General features: G+C 52.4%; 1 protein-coding gene across 3 annotated transcripts; it reads left to right on the top strand.

The window, feature by feature from the left end:
* The first annotated feature begins 2,842 nt into the window (after nucleotides 1-2,842).
* On the top strand, nucleotides 2,843-14,001 carry IFITM10 (interferon induced transmembrane protein 10). 3 transcript variants are annotated; one of them, XM_017807216.1, is made up of 3 exons: nucleotides 2,843-3,110; nucleotides 4,132-4,546; nucleotides 13,120-14,001. In XM_017807216.1, exons 1-3 carry the CDS (start codon nucleotides 2,965-2,967, stop codon nucleotides 13,267-13,269), a joined length of 711 nt encoding a protein of 236 aa, XP_017662705.1. In that variant the 5' UTR covers nucleotides 2,843-2,964; the 3' UTR covers nucleotides 13,270-14,001. The 3 variants fall into 3 exon arrangements, with proteins under 3 accessions (XP_017662705.1, XP_017662716.1, XP_017662709.1); XM_017807227.1 differs by lacking the exon at nucleotides 13,120-14,001 and adding an exon at nucleotides 11,162-11,213; XM_017807220.1 differs by having other exon boundaries at nucleotides 3,085-3,178.
* Nucleotides 14,002-16,220: the final 2,219 nt, after the last annotated feature.

Here is a 16,220-nt window from a genome sequence, read left to right as displayed (position 1 = left end):
CTTGACCAGCAAATCCTCAGGTTTACACCACCCCCACCCCCGTTTACTGCACCATCTCTGCAGAACTTGGTGCACATGGCAATTTGATAACTCACTCTTTATTAAATGTCTCCACTGATGCAAAGAAGATAAAATTTTTCATTACAAATACCCTTGAGTAGCAGGATGATTGGCCTGACCCTCCGGGCTGTCTTCATGAGCCCGATCCTTCTCCAAGCAACTCTGCTCAGGGCTTTACCAAAAGCCCACTAACACAAGAACCTTGTTTATGGAGTTGACTTGTTCATCTGGTTGGCTCAGCAATTTGTTCATTTGGGAAACTATTTTTATTCATCATGAATGACTAAGCACGTTGTTTTGGGGGCTGGTGGCTTTTCCTTTTTCCGCTCTTTCTTGGATTTATTTATTTTTAGGTTTCTTTGGGAGGGAAGAGAAGCAGAGTGCAGACTGAAAGCTCAGAGAACAGGAGACAGAGATCAAGGGAGAGTGAGAAGATGAGATTTACCCCTCTGAGTCTCAGGCCACCTTACTGCTTATGGAACTTATCAACCTATTGAGGAATTTTATAGGGGTAATTCAGGAGGCTGTGGAAAAGAAACAACCAGGGTCAGGTTCTGCTAATGGTTTTCTGAAGCACTTGAGTAGGATTTGAGATGGAAGGCTTTCTCACGGGTCTTACAGTGCTTGGTTATGCTACAGCCAACATGTCTGTAACACGATTACAGGAGAATTGCTTTGGGGCAGGAAACATCTTTCCGTTCTTTTTGTCCTATGCTTAGCACCAGGGGATGCCAGCCTTGATGCCACAGTAATGCAGGCAATTATTCATACTCACCTCACCTTTTATTTGAAAGAAAAGTAGTCCTAGACCATATGGTTGAGGACTTGCATGCATGACCTTTAAAGACCCCAGAAAATTGAAGGAGGGTTAATATAATACAGAATGTTGTGGGGGTTTATTCCTTGTGTCATTATTTTTTATTCCAGTTTCCTTATTTTGAAGGGTCACATGAATGGTTTTTGAACTAGTGATGCTGCCTATATGCTGTTTTGATTCACATAATAAACCTCTCACCGCTTGCAGTTGACATGGAGAAAGATGATGAATCACCCACCCAAAGACCAAAAAGTGCTCTGCAAACTGTAGGGATGACCTGGTACCCAGAGAAGAAAAAAAGCAGCCATCCAACCTCCCTGACCTTTCAGTCTTGTTCATACCAGAGAATGTGTCCACCTCTGTTGATCTCACATTCCTCTACACTACCCTGCTGCCTCCTCTTGCCTGCTCCAGACCCCCTTTGACCTTTTTCTCTGCTCACCCTCCATCTCAGCCTGACATTAAGAGGAGAAGCTCTACCTACACAACTTTCCCCAGACAAATGAACAGCAGACTCCTCAGTAGCTCCCATGGAAGGCAGCAGTCTGCATCCAAGGGGTTTCATTGGTCCTCCTGAGCCTGCACGAAGGATACTCTGCACAGTTGCAGGTTGCCTGGGTTTGTCCAAGTCATCCAGAAAAGCTGACGACAGCTGCCTATGGCTCTGCCTCTCCTGCAAACCTCCTAATCCCACAGGAACATCGTTTTCACCCCAGCACTGTTTCTGTTTCTCAGCAGCTTCTTGGAGAGAGTCCTGAATCTCATCACAGGCAGTTGTAGCCCTAATAAAACCATTTTCACTTTAGCAGAACCCAATGCCACTCCAGCAGCAATAAATTCTGAACTTGTTTTAACTAATGTGGGCACCTTCAGAAGGATAAACTGGTCTCGTGGAAACTGGACCCCCTCCAGCCTCAGAGAGCTGTGGATGCACAAGAAGTTCCCCCACCTCATACCAACCCACAGGGATGAGCACGGGATGGGTGCCCCTATGCTGGTGCTAAACCTGCCTGTGAACAGCCAAGTGAATTACCATCCTTATTTCTTAGCTCAGCACTTTGTGGGTAGGCTTAAGGCATTTCCAGAGGATTTCCCTTCCCCTGCAGTTTCTGCTCACACAAACTTTTATTTTACCCACCCTACTTCCAGTACTCTGGGGATTTCTCTGCTATCCTTCCCCAGCACCACAGCTGAGCTGGCTGCTGCCCCAAGGCCACCTGCGCCAGGCTGGGCTCTATCACTGTAGGGTGACACAGGGTGTCTTCATGTCCTCACCCTCCCTGTGCCACAGCTGCATCCTCCCGAATGACCTGCAAGCTGTCCCTGCGCGGCACCGGCTGCTCTCCATCATCACATCCCTGGGAGGATGCTACCGCAGCACCCTAGAATTGGGATTCCAAGCAGCTCCCAGAGCGCTAGCAATGGGAGGCAGCAAGCATTTCCCTGATGCTGTGCTAAGCCTGGGCATGGCCAAATTCCCCTAGTCTTGACCATCCTTTGTGACATCCCCACCTCCCTCCCCTAAAGCAGCCGCATGCTCTGCATTTTGCTGCCCGGCTGCTCCCACCCCTTGTCTGCGCTGGGATTTGCTCAGTGTTAGGATTTATTGCCCCCCACTCAGGTTTTATGGTTTTATTCCCTTTCCATTCGTCTTCCCATGACCAGAGCCCTTTTTTCCCCACAGCATTGCATCGCCACCACCTCCCCTTGTTAATTCCAGTTGTCCCCACGCACTCCCGCCACACTTGCTTTAGTTTTTCACCCAGGTTCGTGGAAGTGAACCCGCAAACAAGGCTGCAGCGAGTCCCCTCTGCAAAGGTTTCAGTGGGTGATGCTGGGTAGAATCGGGCCGACCATCCCCTTCAGATGCTCGGGGAAGCCGCTCGACCGAGGCCCAGGAGATGCCCCTCTCCAGCGGGGCGCTACCAGGATGCTCCAAGCAGGAGGTGACGTCCCAGTGGGGGGGACACGAGGAGAAGGGCTGAGACGCGGAGGAGCTCTCCTGCGTGAAGCATGTTCAGGGGGAGGGAGGGGGCTGCAGGTTGACCTTCCCATTCCCTAACTCCCCCTCTGCCCATTGCTAGCCCATGGGTGCCCCCCTCCGCCCCCTGCCCGCCCCTAGTCCATGGGTGCCCCCCCCCGCCCTCTCCTCCTCCCGCAACTCCAGCGCCGAGGAAGCCGAGCCGGAGGCAGTGCTGAGCCGGATATGCAGCGACTCCCCGCATCCCTCCTTGTGAGTATCCCTCGCTCCTCCTGATGCCTTCGGAGGAGACGGATGGACGGACGGACGGGCAGTCAGAGGTGGACTAGTTTCTCCTATTTGCAAAGCTAGGGTGGAGGGGAACCTCTCCAGTATCCCTTTCCCCATCCTCTGTCTAGATTTCCTCTTCCCCTCCTCCTCTCCGGCCACAATATTCTCAAAAAAAAAAAAGGGGGGGGGAGGTAGGGGATGGGGGGGGGGCGGAACCTGCTAGCAGGTAGAAGGAACTGGGAAATGCAACCCCATTTGGAATCCCGCAGAGACTAGGACTCAGGGAAAAAAAAATCCCCCCCAAAATACCCACTTTCCCCAGGAGAGACGGAGGGAGGGCGGAGGGGCGGGTTGCTCTGCCGCACCGGGAGACCCGTTCCGCCCGCAGCCGAGCCACCCGCTCCCATCCCGGCATGGGACAGAGAGGAGAAGGCCCCGACAGTCAGACCGACAGACAGACAGGCGAGCAGGGAGGGCTGCGGGTGGCTGCAGCGCAGTCGGGCTGGCAACTCCCCCGCAGCCCCCCGGCGCCTCCCAAGTGTTTCTTTCTGCTTTTATTTGTCTCCTCTTTCTGAAAAAAAAAAAAAAAATATTTCCCTACTGGTGACTCGGGCTCGGGTCACGCAGGACAGCGGGCAGCGGAGGGGGGAGGACCTGGAAGAGAGGGAGGGATGGTCCTGCCGCTGCCCGCGTCTCTGCCCTCGCCGCGGGGCCGGGGCCGGCGGCAGCTCCGCGCCGAGGCGGCGGCGTCGTGGTCCCCGGGTGTAGCGGTGCTCCCTCCTCCCCCTCCTGCCTGCCCTACTCTCCTCCCTCTCTCCTCTCTGCCCACTCCCTCACTCCTCTCCCCGCTCTCTCCTCTGTCTCCCGGTCCCTCTCTCTCTCCTGCCTTCCCCCCACGTCTATCCTTTTCTGCTCCTTCCCCCCTTTTTCTTCTCCCTCCCCCTCACCTGGCCTTTCCATTCCCTCACCCCCATTTTTCACGGGGGTGCTTTCGCTTTGCCAGGGCAGAGCGCGGTGACGCCGCGGCAGCCACCACGGAGAGGACACAGGACCCCCCGCTGGGCCCGCCATGCCCCTTTGAGGGGGTGGCCTGGACCCCGAGACCCCCCCAGGGTCCCCCACAGGGCTGCTTCGCCTGCATCGCCAAGCCCCCAGCTCTCCGGCAAGCTTCGCCCGTCCTGTCTCCTTCTTCTGCCGTTTATCTCATGGAGAGCAAGAGCTGCAAAGGGGACAGCCTGCGGCCGGCGGTCCCGTGCAAGCACTCGGTGGAGAAGAAGACGATGACCAACCCTACCACCGTCATCGAAATCTACCCCGACACCACCGAGGTGAACGACTACTATCTCTGGTCCATCTTCAACTTTGTATACCTCAACTTCTGCTGCCTTGGCTTCATCGCCTTGGCCTATTCATTGAAAGTGAGTACTGAGCACAAGGCACGGGGTAAGGGGTGACTGGAGAGGGGGGAAGCGTTTGGGGGTTGCGCCTGATGTGAAACACATCTTTGCCACCCAAATGAGAGGTTGCAGCCAATGAGGACGGGGATGGGAAGAGCTGAGGTGTGTTTTGGAGCCTGGGATGTTACTTCAGGTGGGTAAGAGGCGCTTTGACTTGCTCCAAGTACCCTCAGAGGCTCCTCTGTACCACAGCGGCAGTGTGACAGGCAGGCAACGCAGGGCTGGCTTGGCTTGTGCTGCACCCACAGACACAGTGGCACTAGGTCATTTATTCGGGATCCTGTCTGTCAGAGATCATCAGGATAGGACCCAGCAGCACTGGATGGTCAGGCAGAAGCAGTAAGAAGCAGCTGATCAGGATCAGCCATCGCCTGGAAAGTTGCAGGGGGGAAGCAGCTGACAAGGTCCAGGGCAATCCTGCCTGTTTCTTTCTTGCCCTCTCCCTAATTAAAACACCGGAGCTGCTGGCCAGCTTTCCCCACCTCAAGCCCTGTAAATCCCAGAGCAAGCCCTGATGACCTGCCAGCATCATGGGAATGAGGAGGTGGAAGAAAGTGCAAGGGGCTTCCCACAGCACTGGGGCCGGGGGAATACAGAGCCGTGTTGTTGGAGAGCATGATGGCGTGGAATACAGCCCATGATGGGAATGGGACCAGGTTATTATTCCTGGTAGCTGCAGGGGAGAGCAACTCGGCAGGGATGGTGCCCGGCAAACAGGCAGCCCCTTGGCAGCTGCCAGGAGTGAGGGGTTTGGACTGCCCTCCCCTTCCCTGCCTGCCAGATGCAAAACTAACTGAATGGATGTGCAGAGAGCCCGGGGCAGCTGGGTGGCCTGGAGAGAAGCTAGCTGATTTGTTTTGGCAGGCAGCATTTAGAGGAAGGCCAGGCGCAGACTGGCTTCGTCACAGAAGCAGATCAATTAACCCCATCCAGCTCCCCTGAGCTGGATTGTGAGCACCCAGCACTGCAAGGAGGCTGCTCCCAACCCTGTCAGGGTCTCCGTCAGAAAGGCTTGGGGACCTGTGTCCTGGGCTCATTCGGCACCGGCACTATGGTGTCTGCCTCAGTTTCCCCTTGCCCAAAATGGGAGATGAGCACTCATCCACTGCCCATGCAGGAGGCATCACTGCTGCCTGGGTGAGGCATTTAATAACCTAAATCATGCCAGGGCGAAGCATCACCAAAAGCAGGATTGACCAAAGGGCAAATCCAGTCAGTAGCAGCCTAACACAAGCAGGTGGAGGGAGTCCCTTAACACTTCCCTCTCCTTTAGCCAGCAAGGGAAGAAACTCATTTCCTCCTTATTTTTTAAGCCTTTTCTCATCTGTATTTGCCTTTAATGATGGACATCTTTCACGTAGAAGAGGCTATAAATGAGTATCTGAGTAGATGTGGTCCCTTGCCGCTGCAGCAGTGGGGCAGGAGAGCTCGAGGTCAAGGCTGACCCTTCCCCAGGAGACAGGACAAAGCAGGGTCTGCCACCTGTAAAGTTTTTAGAGGCTGGACCCTTCACTATCCCTGACATGGGGTAGAAGGAAGGTCAAAGCCCAGAAGGAACCCGAGGCCTGCAACAGAGCAGAGGCGTGGGCCCAGCATCTGTCTGCAAAGATCTAGAGGAGAGAAACTCCATCATGAAAAAAAGAAGCAGTAGTGAAGGAAGGTGAAAAGGCAAATTTGCTCCAAATCAGGAAAAGGAAAATAGAAGATGGCTGTCAAAAACGAGCCTTGGCTTTTGGACTGAGGGGGCAGTAGCTGATCAGATGTAACCACAGTACCCAAAAAGAGGTAATGCTGAGCAGGTAGAAATAACTCTGCTCTGATCTTGGAGATCCCCAGTGGCTGTGACTCTGTGGCAAGGGGAAAATAGAAACAAAATGTTCCTCAGAGGCAGAGGACAGAGCGAGCAAGTGACTGAAGGGATGCTGAGTGCTCTCACGAGCTGCTGTTGGGATGGGCAATGAGAGGCATTGGGGATGGGTGATAAGAGGCAACAAGGATGCTGGGGCAGTAGCAGGTCTGTTGTGGGGAAGACTGATGTTCAGAAAGGCAGAATACTCACTCACAGCTACTGCAGAGACCTTCACAACATCTTAGCCTGGCTGGATGTCAGGGTTATTTCTCCTGAAGCATGTTTTCATCTCTTTTACCGTCAATAATGTTTCTCCCAGGAAGTTCAGAGAAAGTAGGAGCAAAAAATGCCCTGAGGACAGATGTCCCTTTAAACAGATTTCTCTTGTTCCTCTGCAATTAAATGTAAGGACAATTGAGCAGTAGATACTTAAGTCCCACCCTTTCTAGGATGTCTGTGCTCTGAAGAGACTGACTAATGTGCTGCAGGAGTGAGAAGAGTGGAGTGGCACCTTCCTCTTCCTGAGCCCAGCAGAGCCCTCAGCCAGTGGAGCAAAGGTTTCCTGGCTGAAGGACCATCAGTGCACTGATGCCATTAAGTGGTTCCTGGGCTGCACTTTTTAGATTTCCTTTAAATAACTGAAACATCTAGCAACCTCGGGAATTCTTGTTTGCATTATCAGAAATAGCATTTTCAGTTCCCTGTCATGAAGGTCATCTGCTTTTGACAGATTCATACTGTTAATAAAGCAGTACATACTTTGTATCCCAAGTCCATGAGATGTTTCAGTATATATCTGAGCACACCCTAGTACTTCCACTGGTTTCAGCAGCATAATGCCCACACTGGAAGCCAGATATATGCTTGGTACACTTGAATATTACTGTAAAGCTATCTCCTTCCCCATGCCCTATTTTATTGGTTTCAGCCACATGTGGGAAAGCAGGCATGTCTGCCCGGCCTTTTGCATGAGAACTACAGCCTTCTAGATTTCTTTCTGCAGGAAAATGCTATTTCATGGTGATGACCATTTACTAAAAAATGCCAAAAAACCCTACCCCAGCACCAAAGAATTTATGAAGAAACACATGAAGTCAGGTGAGGGCAGAGACTGTGACATCCAAGCCAAGTCCTCTGTGTGACAGACATCCCAGCCAAGCACTCTGAACAAGAGTGTGACTGCATGCCTCATCTTCATTTACATCAATAGCAGGCCAGATCCTCAGCAGCCACAGCTTACTGGGCTGTAATGGTGTCACACCAACTTATGTATCCCTCTAGGGGTCATTTCTAGCACCTTAGGCTTCTCAAGGTCAGCCTCACAGAGTGCAAGCAAGGCACTCACATCTAACTGTGTGTGTGGGGGGGTGCTAGGGAAGAAGAGATTAACAGCAGGACCAGGGAAATTAGAAACCCTAAAGTAACCTTAACCCCAGCTCAGCACAGATGTGATGATCACTCCAACAGCAACACTTTGGATTCAGTCGGTTTTGATCAGAAGCAAATGTCATGGCCTGATATTCAGCAGCTCCCTCCCTCCCTCCCTCCTTCCCAGCTCCAAGCAGTAATGAATGATGCATCAGTGCCTGGTGGCAGGAGATCTCGCTTCAGTCATTAGGAGGTCTGTCTCTGGAGACTGCTGGGGTGAGCCAAGTCCTTCTCAGTACCCATTATGCCATGAGGCGGTAGATCAGAGGAGCTGGGGTCTGAGATGAGCCGTGGTACAGACGCTTCTCTGTGGCTGTATAGAGGTGAAGATGCCAAGAAGCCCTGCTGGCTTTTTAAGCCCCACCAGCAGCCCACAATGTTGCTTGCAGAATTTTCCCGTCCCTTGAGGTCACCAAAATATGTCGAGCTCTCTTGCCGGCTTTCTGCCCAGCCCTTAGCACACAGCTCTTGGCACGACTGTTTGCCTTCCCCTCTTGCCACTTGTTGATCTTTCCTGTTTCGAGTGGAAGCAGACCAGCACAAATCCCTAGCTATTTATTAACCCTGAGAAGCAGAGAAGCTGCCGCACCCAACCTCTCAGGCAGCCTCTCAGCCTGCTTTTCAGGAGGAGCAGGAGTTTATGGAGGTGGGTGAAATGCTGGGGTGACAGTCCCGTGATGCCAGTGCCGGTGTGGTGGAGGTATGTGGGCTGGAGAGCTCTTGAGCAATTCACAGAGCAAATAAATCCAAGGATCCCCTCCAGAGCTCCTTATGTGTAGGGACACAGAGCTCCGCATAGAAATGGGTTTACTGACAACAAGCTGTGGACTGCCAGGCTGCCTTAAATACAGCCTCATTAGACTCGTTATCAACAAACATTGGTCTTCTTCTGCAAGCTGAGGCAGCACTTTTTACTAGAGCAGCAAGTTTCCTGCTCCTAAAAATGAGAGGGTCCAAGCCCCAGGGCAGAGAGAAGGGAGGTGACTGCTGGGGAAGGGTATGTAGCAACCAAGAGCAGGACTTGGAGAGGAAGCAAAAGGCAAAACCCCAAGGGAAGAAAGGGCAGAGGATGGTGATCAGGGGAGGAGAGAAAGAACCCTTGGGCACTGGCATGCTGGAGGTATGGGAGGACGTGGTAAAATGGAGATGCTGGAGGACAAGGTGAGCAGCAGGGAGGTGACAGTCAACCATGGATGAATGGAAAGGCCATCACCGCCTTTTGCTTGTGGGAGGGGAGAGGAGAAAGGTTTGCATGTTAGAGCACAAAAGCTGTATTTGTTTCATGTGAGAACAGGCATGGAAGAAGAAAGAAACTGTATAACTTGTCAACCTGTATCAGAGGTGAGCCCTGCCTTGTCCAGGGTGAGATCTCCAAAGAGGCCACCACACAGAGCTTTGGAGTGCCCAGGGAAACCCCATAGTCAGAAGTAATTATCCTCACACACCAGTCATCTCAGTGCAAAGCAGGGCCAAAAATCCCCATCTAATTTTAGGCAAGATGAGGTCAAAGTGATGATAAGAGCCTGTGACTAAGGAAACACACAACCTGGGTCTGGGGTGAGGGTTCAGTCTGTGACCTTGAGGACCTGTCCCTGGCAATGCATCATCTCATTGGCTATGGAAGGAAGCAGCTTCCAGGGCTCCCAGAAGCTCGTGCACCAGCTGTCAGCACATTATGATGATGGTGGCCACAGGAGCATGAAAACAGGAAAAGCTGAGGCTAGGCTATGAGAAAGACACCAGCATCTCCTTAAGGACAAAGCAGGGAAGGAGCTGAAACACTTGTCTGCTCTCCTGGAGAGCTCCTCCATAGCCCAGTTCAGTTAACACAGCAGGACTTTAAAGGGAGACATCTGGAAGCACCTGAGGGTGCAAGGCCATGCAAAAGGAGACAAGGCTGCCCTGGAGAGATGTGGAGTCTGAAGCTGTGAGTGATTTGTAAGGAGAAACTCCTTTTCATCGCACTTATGTGCCACAGGGGCTCTTGCACTTGTCTGGCAGTTAGAGGCTCTGCTGCAATATAAATGATAATGGGCAATCAGGGATGATTTGCATGAGGGAGACCATTGAAGCTGTAGGTGCACAGGAAAGTACTAATGGAGGAGGGGAAGGGGACCAAGGACTCAGTGAGGATGGGCATTCCAGACGGCCAAGGCCAGAACAGCCAGAGAAGGCCCAGGGCAGAGGTAGGGAAGGGAAAGAGCAGGGGGCTGCTGGAGATGGGGAATGGAGGTGAAACTCCGTGTTGGTAGGAGTGGGTGGATGGAACCATCTGGAGGTGCAGGGAGAGGAGGCCATTGGGTGCCCTTAGGTAGGAGTCAAAGACAGCCATCCTACCATTGTTTGGGCCCAAAAAACCAAAAAGAGAAGAGTTGGAACGGACAAAAAAAGGAACTGTGAGGAAATGGTGGCATGGGGGAGAGGGCAGCCCCAGGCACCCCTCACTACAGACGCTTAGCAGCAGCAGCAGCAAGACTGGAGCAGGGCCAAAGGGAGAGCCACAGGAAAGTCAAGAAGAGGTGCTGCTGAAGTGTGTTGTTAAAGCACTGGTCCCAAGTGTGAGCTGGTGGGAGGTGGGAGACACTACTGAGAGAGGCTGCTTGGAGCACTGGGAGAAGGCTGGGCATGGAGATTAGGGTGGCAGGGCACCCCAGGGACAGGGGGAACATGAGACAAGGAGTAGGAGAGAGCTCCTGGGGCCAAGAAGAACCGGCCCCACAAAGCTAAAGCGGCTTGGCTACAGCAGGGTTGCAGAGCTCGGTGTGCCGGCCATGCCAGTCTGCTGGAGAAACCCCTGTCTGCCTGGTAAACGCTGGTGGCAAACACCGCCTCACCTGCGGCAGAGAGCAAATTCTCCCAGCAGTGGCTGGGTTACAGTGGAGGAAGGGGCAAAAGGTATTTGCTCCATGTAGGTTTTGCCTGAGGCAGCCCCATGGCTGGGAAGAAGGAAGCGTGTGAGAGCTTCAAAGAGTCTGCAGGGAGCAGCAGGCGGTATTTCTGGTCTGAATCCAGCACCCCTGGGGCTCTGGTTGCAAGGACCTCTTGCTTCTCACCAGTGGATGAGAAGGTGCCAGATGCCTGGCGCTGCTGAGTCCAGGCGATTCTGGGAGGATGCTAAACTTACTGAATAATTTCAGATGTGAGTCATCCCGGACATTCAGCTGACACAAAAAGGCATGTGGGCTCCCATGCTGCCGGCTTGCTGCCTTCCCAGAGATCATCTCCACTGCTGAGAGCTCCAGCCGAGCATGCCATAGAGCCACATGCAGTTTTGTGACTGTCCCCTCTTTTGATCCCAGAACGATGCTGAGCTGAGCACTCAACAGTGAAGTGATGGGTGGATGGCACCAGCTCCAGCTGCAAGGCTCCCAGGAGCAGGGCACATGAGAGGCCAAGGGCATGGCACCGTAAGATTTAATATGAGAATGAAAACAGAGCTCTCATTCTTGCCCATGTGCCTGCCAGCACTGTGTTCTGTGGTCCTCGTGCCAACAGCAGCCTCCCTGCCCACAGTCCGGGATTAATGAAGATCAGGAGTTGCCTTTGCAGAGAGGTCCTCACTGGTGCGACAGAAGAGAGGAACATTTGTTGAGGGTCTGAGAGGTGGTTTTGGAGGTCCTGTGAACCAGCATCATTCCAGGGGAATGAGGGGTTCAGCAGTCCTTTCCTATATCCAGCAGCTTGCAGAAGGCTTTCAGGACAGTCCCATGCGTAAGCACTGCAGGAAGAAGAGAGAAAAAGTCTGTAAGACGTGGTCTGAATCCATCACAGAGTCTTTTCAGAAAGCTCCTGGTCGATAAAAGCCTTTTAATATTCCTTGGTATGACTCTGATGCTGGTTTTTGCATCTTGCCACCAACATCTAGTGTCCGACTGGCAGTGCCCAGCAGGGCTTTCACTGCCGGAAGCAAGACAGGCTGTGAAGGGCACACAGCCCCCACCCAAGAGCGAGCAGTGGAGCAGGTCCTGCCAGACCTTGGGCTTGGATATGGAAAAGGGATGAGGGGTCAAGTCTCCTGGTTCTTTTGTCCTTGTGGCTCCAGCTGCCTGAGTCTGCTGAGTGCTGGCTGAGGGGGCAGCTTGGGGACAGGGACACATCCCTGCTAGGAAGGGATGGAGCCTGGCGCCTCATCTGCTAGGATCAAACTGCAGAGCTGCTGCTGGTGGAGAGTGCCATCAGCTGCCTGGCTGTGCCATCCATTGCCTCATAGTGCCATCCCTGCCTGCTAGTGGCATCGGTGCCTGGCTGTGCCATCTGCTGCCTTGCAATGCCATCGTTGCCATACAGTGCCATGCACTGCCTGGCTATGCCTTCTGCTGCCTGGCCGTGCCATGCGCTGCCTGGTAATGCCATCACTGCCTGGCAGTGCCATCTGCTGCCTTGCAGTGCCATCTGCTGCCCAGCAGTGTCATCTGCTGCCTGGTAATGCCGTCGCTGCCATCACTGCCTGGCGGTGCCATGCACTGTCTGGCAGCCAGGAGGAGGTGGGGACAGGCCACTGACATGGACCTGCGCAATCATTGCCATGCACTGCAGAGCTGTCCCAAGGCAAGCCCATGAAAGTCCCAGCCTGCAGGATATTGAAGGGAGCAGACTGTGCTGTCAGAATAGAGACGCTACACAAGCCGCATAAGACCTGCAAAAGGAAAGGAACTCATTAACCCAGGACTACTTAATATGCTGGAGGCTCGTGCGCAACCTGAAGCTGCAGTAGGATGCCGTGCCAGGCTTCACCTGCTCAGCCCCTCAGTGCAGATGAAGGCACAGGGATGCACACTGGAACAACAGCTAGTCTCCTCGCTTGTGGGCTGAGTGAGCCAAAGCCTGGTGCCGCAGGGCCAGGGGGTTACAGCACAGCAGGCACTGTGCTTTAGTGCCAGTGTGCCTGGGATGCACAATGGCATCTCAGTTCCCTTGTGGACCCTTAGGCTCAAAATTATATTGACGCACTCTGGGGACCTCAGGGACCTGGTTTGCCTGCTTGGTAACAGCAGTGGGTCACTCTTCCAGGTCTTCTACACTCCCAGAAATTTCCAGCCCAGAGTACTTGGCTTCACAAGCTCAATCCGTAGCAGAGTGCAAACCTCACCACAGCATGTTTTATGGCACCCCAAGCATTCAAATACAAAGAGGCACAGCCCAGCCCTCACCTGCTGTACATATAACCATGTACAGGTGCACTGGGTTTGCATTTAGCTAACAAGTTATATCTTTCATACATAATACAATTACTTTATTTAATTATTTTTTGTCTCAGGTCCGGGATAAGAAACTCCTCAATGACTTAAATGGAGCAGTTGAAGATGCCAAGACAGCCCGGCTTTTTAACATCACCAGCTCAGCCCTTGCCACCTTCTGTATCATCCTTATCTTCATCTTCCTGCGATACCCTCTCACTGACTACTAGAGTGAGGCCAACAGCAGCGGCCGCCGCCAAAATGCCTCTATGCCAGAAGTGTCTGCAGTTGTTTCTTGTAGCAAGGACATGCAAAAAACCCCACTACACCTTGATTGCAAAAAAGAAAGGAAAAAAGTACATAAATAAAAGTTATATTAGTTTATCAACCCAGCTGAGCATACCCTTCCTGCCCCAAAATGGTACGTGAACTGCTATAGGAAAGGGTTTCACTTTTGCACATGTACAGGGACAAAAATAGACCAAGAAATATTTATTTTATGGCCAACAAGCTGTGTGAAAAGAGTGTGGAAAGGCCAGAGCGACACATGTCTAGTGGCAGACAACTGAGATCTGTGAGCAGGGGGGTCCTGTGAAGCTGGAGACACATGCAGTGATGGATGGGGACCAAGGCAGGGCTGTCTCATAACATATCAGGTGTGTTCAGACCTCCCCACCATCCCCCAGCTTAAGGGGATTTCTTTTCCTTTTATTCTCTTGAATTTCATCCACTGGTTCAAGCAACTCCCAACCCCTGGAGAGCTGAGGGTGTTAGGAAATTCATGCTGGGGAGCTCCAAAGCCTCTAGAGAAGCCCCGAAGTGTTAAAGGGCAGGTTTCTCCTTGGGATCTCCCAGCAGTGCTGAGAAGGAGGGCACCTCCTGGAGAATTCACCTAAGCCACCTAAGTGGAGTGCTACTGTATTTCTGTGAACAGTCAATAAAGAGATACCTCTGATATGTGATGCTGATGGGTTAATTCCTTCTTTACGAGGGCTGGGCTCGTGGTCTCTATAGGCTGGCAAGAGAAAATGCTAATGTCACCAGCAGCTGCTTGGGAGAGATTTAAAGCAGGAGCGAGGGATGCTGCTGCAGGTCAGGGCCACATGCAGCCGTGAAGGAGAGTGCAGATCCAGATTTGAGAGCAGAGACCTCAGTGACTCCTGTGGTGGAAGATCAATGGCAAGCAGACAAAGGCAGCCAAGTGGGCAGGTCGCCCCTCTCCTGCTTGGACCAACATTGAAGATAGAAATAAATCGCCAGTCTGAACACGCTGCTACTGCAGCACTTCCCAGGGTCATTACCAAGAGCCAGATTCAGAGATGAAGTGCATTTGCCACTGAACGAGGCAGGAGCTCAGAGCCCTTCCTGATAGCTGCTGGAGGCTGCCTGTGGGGCTGCAAATCAACATGCCCTGATTTGAAAACACCACAAATAAATGGCTAGACTAGGACTAAAATACAGCTTTTCAGCCCCTCTGACCCTTCAAGTCATCTCATATGCCACAGCTGCCTCATCTTTTTCCAGCTGTAAGATGACCTCATGCCGAGGGGCACCAGTCACTGCCATGGAACTGGGAAAAGGCAACGCCACCCACCTTTGCACCCACCAGGAAAGCAAAGATGAAGCAAGAGAGAGACAGGGTAGACAGGCTGTCATGGGACACTTCATCATCTGCTGAGTGCATGGTTAAATCAGGCTGTCTCTGGGCTGTGCTCAGTGAGGGATGTGCCATGGCAAGGTGTGGGGGCAAACCATGAGGATGCTTCCCTGAAAGCCTCATGAGATGTCACCTCCTTCCCTCTCAGGTCTCCCCACCTTAATCCCAGCCTGGCCTTCATTTATGGGAGGACTTATGAGCAGAAAGACCTGCAGTCCTCCCTGTTCCACACTCGCTGGAGGGTATTTCCACACCAGACCAGATCAAGGGGCTGTTTTGCAACAAAGTACATGTTGCCCTGAAAGTATCTCAGCCATGAAGTGCTCTATGATCATTCATCCAGAGGTCAAGACTCTTCCCAACCTCTCTTGCATGCTTCTCGCTCCCTTCCCTGAAGCAAGACCTGAGCAGTCATAGCCATCAGCATTTCCATCCTGGCATACCTAGAGGCTATATCCAGTCCTTTTCTCAGGCAGAGTAAGGAGGTGTCCTGCCATGATGGCAATGCCTCCGAAGAGGGTATAGACAAAATTACTCATGTTGCAGCCTGGGGGATAACTCAGACAGGGTGACCATGCAGGCAGTACCAGGGGCTCAAAGCCAAAGGCTTAGATCACTGTGGAACCAATGTGCCTGGCACCTCTTGGAATAAGGAGTGTGTTCCTTTCTATGAGCTGGGACTCGCTGGAGCCATGTTGCAAATGCTTTTGCACTCAGAGACCCTCGCCCAACTCTACGAAACCTTGTGGGGACAACACCACTGTTCCCATCTCCCGTGCTACACAGGAGAGAGCTGCCCTGCTTGGCATGCAGGCATGAGGCTGCTCAGATTAAGGCAGAGTTGATACAAAACTGGAAGTGACCCAAAGCCAGCCTTTTCTACATTTAACAAGTGTGACAAATGAGCTATTATCATCCCTTCCCCTGATGGACCACCTTATCTGTGGGAATATGGATGCTGGTTTAATGAATCAGGGGGAATATTGAACTGACTCTGCAGCATTTTTGCATGTATAAACCATCAGGGATGGAGAGGGAGGGCTAATATTATTAATCATCATATTTATTATTTGTTGCCATGTCGTAGGAGGTGAAATCACTGCGCTGTGGCAGGTTGTAGGTCCACCTGGACCTGCCTCAAACAAGAACAGAGCAGCAGAGAAGGATGCAGTAACCTTGTCACTGGAGGAGGGGATGACTGACCCCAGGCAGATGCTCAGCTCCACCACAGCCCTCACCTCAGCTTCATCTGCAGCTCAGGGCTGGGGGGCAGCAAAGCCCCTGTGCTTTGCCTTCCTCTCTCTTAGTGTCCCCCCCTTCATTTTAATGGACTCCTCCAAACTCACAGTAGGAGGAAAGCACCCCCAAAATGGGGAAAATGAGAGGGACACGTAAATTTTTCCAAGCTCGCTTAGCAGAAAAAAAAAAAAAGTAATTTATTCATGCAAGAGTGTTCCAAGTGCAGCAGCATCAAGGTATTCAGCATTCATTTCATCTTGTCAGTGTCACGGAACCCCAAACTGA

Source organism: Lepidothrix coronata, unplaced genomic scaffold (genome assembly GCF_001604755.1).
Source record: "Lepidothrix coronata isolate B3197 unplaced genomic scaffold, Lepidothrix_coronata-1.0 Scaffold1, whole genome shotgun sequence".
In the NCBI taxonomy this organism is placed as follows: Eukaryota; Metazoa; Chordata; class Aves; order Passeriformes; family Pipridae; genus Lepidothrix; species Lepidothrix coronata.
Note: the sequence above shows the minus strand (reverse complement) of the source record. Positions and strands in the feature narration are given on the sequence as shown.

Bases quoted from the DNA above. Each gene is read 5' to 3' on its own strand.
- IFITM10 (XM_017807216.1), top strand. From the start codon at position 2,965: ATGGGTGCCCCCCTCCGCCCCCTGCCCGCCCCTAGTCCATGGGTGCCC. The intron at 3,111-4,131 runs GTGAGTATCCCT...TCGCTTTGCCAG, and splicing joins GACTCCCCGCATCCCTCCTT to GGCAGAGCGCGGTGACGCCG. The intron at 4,547-13,119 runs GTGAGTACTGAG...TTTTTGTCTCAG, and splicing joins CCTTGGCCTATTCATTGAAA to GTCCGGGATAAGAAACTCCT.